Source organism: Anarrhichthys ocellatus, unplaced genomic scaffold (genome assembly GCF_004355925.1).
Source record: "Anarrhichthys ocellatus isolate YVR2014 unplaced genomic scaffold, GSC_Weel_1.0 scaffold183, whole genome shotgun sequence".
Taxonomy (NCBI): Eukaryota; Metazoa; Chordata; class Actinopteri; order Perciformes; family Anarhichadidae; genus Anarrhichthys; species Anarrhichthys ocellatus.
This window is the reverse complement of record NW_022280213.1, coordinates 1-3992: the sequence shown is the minus strand read 5'-3', so window position 1 is coordinate 3992 and position 3992 is coordinate 1. Positions and strand designations below refer to the sequence as shown.

General features: G+C 41.7%; 1 protein-coding gene across 1 annotated transcript; it reads left to right on the top strand.

The window, feature by feature from the left end:
- The first annotated feature begins 360 nt into the window (after positions 1–360).
- On the top strand, positions 361–3489 carry LOC116400587 (zinc finger protein 454-like). Its single transcript, XM_031878499.1, has 2 exons — positions 361–496; positions 2246–3489. The coding sequence occupies exons 1-2, from the start codon at positions 361–363 to the stop codon at positions 3448–3450; spliced, it is 1341 nt and encodes a 446-aa protein (XP_031734359.1). The 3' UTR covers positions 3451–3489.
- Positions 3490–3992: the final 503 nt, after the last annotated feature.

Sequence of the window (3992 nt, the reverse complement as noted above, 5' to 3'; positions counted from 1 at the left end):
AAGAAGAAGAAGAAGAAGAAGAGGAAGAGGAGGAAGAAGAAAGGAAAGAAGGGGAAGAAGAATGGGAAATAAAGACCTGGAGGTGGCAGTAATGCGACATTGTGGATGCAAACTGACGTAAACCATCAAAGAAGAAGAAGAACCAACTCGCACCGGAACCGGATGTTGCTATTTGGCGCGACTAACAACGGATATTTTTCGCCTTTTTACATCTCCCGGTGGCCTACAAAGCTATCGAAGTTAGCCTATCATGCTAGCCGGAAACAGACTGACGGCAATCGGAAGTTAGTGACACAGCGCTTGTTAGCGCTTAATGGAAAGTAAACGGGGTTTTTTTAACGGAGAAGAAGTCGTGTGAAAATGTCTAAACTCCAAATACTAAGATGTTTAGTCAACCAGCGACTAACTGCGGCTGCTGAAGAGGTATTCGGTCTGTTTGAACGAACGATAGCAGAGTACGAGGAGGAGCGACGGAAACTACTTCAGACTAGAGCAGGTCAGTTCACGCTGTCTGTCTACCTGTCTGTCTGAGTCACACCTACCTGTCTGTCTACCTACCTACCTACCTACCTACCTGTCTGTCTGTCTGTCTACCTACCTACCTACCTACGTGAGTCAGACCTACCTACCTACCTACCTACCTACCTACCTACCTGTCTGTCTGTCTGTCTGTCTRYCTRCCTACCTGTCTRYCTACCTACCTACCTACSTGAGTCAGACCTACCTACCTACCTACCTACCTACCTGTCTGTCTACCTACCTACCTACCTACGTGAGTCAGACCTACCTACCTRYCTGTCTGTCTGTCTGTCTGTCTACCTACCTACCTACCTGTCTGTCTGTCTGTCTGTCTGTCTACCTACCTRYCTRYCTRYCTGTCTGTCTGTCTGAGTCWGMCWGACAGRCAGACAGACAGACAGATACTTTATTAATCCCACAAGGGGACAATTTTTCGCTCAGCAGCAGGTAAATAAAATAACGGAGTAAAAATATGAAATATAAAAATGCACAATATATACAATAACAATAACAGTAAGAATATTTAATATTAAAATGTACAATATATACAATGAAATAGAATAATATTAAATAACTAACTAAACAACAGTGTTATAATTGTGATATTGATTTGGCCAGAGGTGATTTATTATAAAGTCTTATTGACTTGAGTATTTGATTTCTCACAGTATACACCAGAGGAGTATTTTCAGTCAGGTGTTAGTACTTTTACTGCAGTAAAAGATCGGAATACTTCCACAACTGTTTAAAAGTACCTTAAAGTCCTGCATTTAAAATGTGTCCTAACGTTAGGTGACAATAGACAACGTTGAGTTAAGGGTAATCACGAAAATGTATTAAAAGTAGAAATATTATATTTAATATTGTACGATTAGATTGTTACTGGTGCATTAATGTAAAAGCACTTTTTTAAACTGAGGTGGAGCTCATGTTGAACTATAATCTAATGATTGTTTTCGTCATAGATTAATTTAATGATTATTTTTGTTATAGATTAATCCGATGAATAAATAAATGTATTTATGGTACTTTGACGTACTGGTACTGACATCTGTGTTCTTCATTCTCTCTAAACTTTACTCTGTGTTTTGATGTCAGGAATGTGACGTATTTTATTGACATTTGTTTGTAGATAGTTTTTATTGTGGCCTTGCTGTTGTAAACATAACTGTTGCTGCTCTTGAAACAGTATTTAGCCAATTTATACTTCATCGCTGTCGGGCAGAAACCTTGAATCTCTATATTATGTCTATTTTTATCTATATAGTATCAGCCTAGATGCTGCATCAGCATCAGTAATGTCAGAACTGGAGAGTATTTCTTCATAGAAAGTAGAGCAAAGAGCGACAATGAAGGCTTTTTAAAATGGAAAATGTGTTTCCCGCTCTTCTCCTGACGGGTTCGGTAAGTTTGATTGACAGATTGGTCCTCCAATCACCTGCCAGGGAATCTTTTGAAAGTGCCTGCCCTTTTCCAAACAGTTCCCAACGACGGCTTCTCAGATGATTCTGTGTAACAAACCATCTGATGGGTCAGGTAGAACTTTGTTTACCTCTATGTCTCACAGCCAGGTTGAACACATAACAGTTTGAATTAATTCTAAATATATTTCACTAAATGTGTAACATGTCTCCCCTCGTTAGAAAGAGCAGTGGTATCAGTGATTTATATGTTAACATGAAATCGCAGTTTAAGACGCGTACGTATGTATTTCGTTACTCTCCAGACATCCAGCAGCCGTTGGTTCTTAAAGAAGAGGTTCCCCCCGAGCAGCAGGAGTGGAGCTCCGGTCTGGACCAGGAGGATCCAGAACCTCCACACATTAAGGAGGAGCAGGAGGAACTCTCCATTCAGGAGGGAGAGCAGCTCCAAGGGCTGGAGGAAGTCTATATCAACTTCCCATTTACGTTGGTCACTGTGAAGACTGAAGAGGGCGTCGATGAGAGGGATCAGTCCTCACAGCTTCATGAGAGCCACACTGAGGACAACAGAGGGGCAGAGCTTTTGAAAACGGAAGCCGATGAGGATGACTGTGGCGGATCAGAATCAGTCAGTAACTCAGATCCAGATGGTTCTTTTCAACCAGCTACTCATGACGAGAATTCATCCTCTGAATCCGATGACAAGACTTCATCCTCCTCTGAATCTGAGACTGATGTCAGCGGTAGTGACTGGGAGGAGACTGGGGAACCTCCATCAGGTCCAAACCCTTTGCAAAACAATGACGTAAATGATGGTGATGAATGTAATACTGGATATGTGGAAGGAGCTAGAAGTTTTGGCCACGAGGGACGTCTGCAGAAACTCTCACCCTTAGGAGTTCATTCGGATGGAAAACGTTTCGGCTGCCCAGTTTGTAAAACAAGTTTCAGTTCCAGTGCCATTTTGGTTAGACACATTAGAACCCACTCTGGGGAGAAACCATTCAGCTGTTCAGTTTGTTGTAAAAAATTCACTCTTAACCGACACATGAAACGACACTTGGCTCTCCACACGGGGGAGAAACTGTTTAGCTGTTCACTTTGTAGTAGAAGATATACACAACAGGGTAGTCTGACACGACACATGACCAGCCACACTGGGGAGAAACCGTTTAGTTGTTCGTTTTGCGGAAAAGGATTCTCGCATCAAGGTAATCTCAAACAACACTTGACGAGCCACACAGGAGGGAAACCGTTCAGTTGTTCAGAGTGTGGAAGGGGATTTGCACAAAAGGAACTGTTGAAACAACACATGGTCGTCCACACGGGGGAGAAACCGTTCGGCTGTTCAGTTTGTAGTAAAAGATTCACACAACATGGCAGTCTGACGCGACACTTGGCTCTCCACACGGGGGAGAAACCGTTTACTTGTGGGGTCTGTGGGAGAGGATTCTCTCAACATAGTAGTCTGAAACGACACCTGACTGCCCACAGACGAGGAACAATTTAGGTGCAAAATGTAGGTGAAAGATTTGCACTGAATCACCATATGAGATCACACTTTGTTTGTCGACATGGGAGAAACCCTTTAGTTGTTCAGGTTGTAGTTACAGGATTCACAACACGTAGTTTGATTTTCTACATGGGAGAAACCATTTAGTTGTTCATTTCAAGCAATTGTTTTTGTATTGTAATTCTACAAGTATTGCACTTTTTTTATATTCATACTGTAAGAATGTGTGCTTTTCAGCATGTATGTTGTCTGGAGGTCCTGAACTCAGATGCGTGTCATTGGGCAGGATTTTATTTCCCCAGCAACCCAAAAATCAAAGATTAAAGACATTTCCCTCGCAATAACTTGGTATTACCGTTTGTGAAATATTAGGCACACCTAACATGTTTTGTACTTCCGGTGAATGTAATCCAATTACTTTATTTCCATATAGGCTTCTATATCCTTTATATCCTCCCGCTAAAGCAGCACGTAGACACAAAGACAAAAGTGAAGAAATACTGTGTGTGTGTGTGTGTGTGTGTGTGTGTGTGTATATA

Bases quoted from the DNA above. Each gene is read 5' to 3' on its own strand.
- LOC116400587 (XM_031878499.1), top strand. From the start codon at position 361: ATGTCTAAACTCCAAATACTAAGATGTTTAGTCAACCAGCGACTAACT. The intron at 497-2,245 runs GTCAGTTCACGC...GTTACTCTCCAG, and splicing joins ACTACTTCAGACTAGAGCAG to ACATCCAGCAGCCGTTGGTT.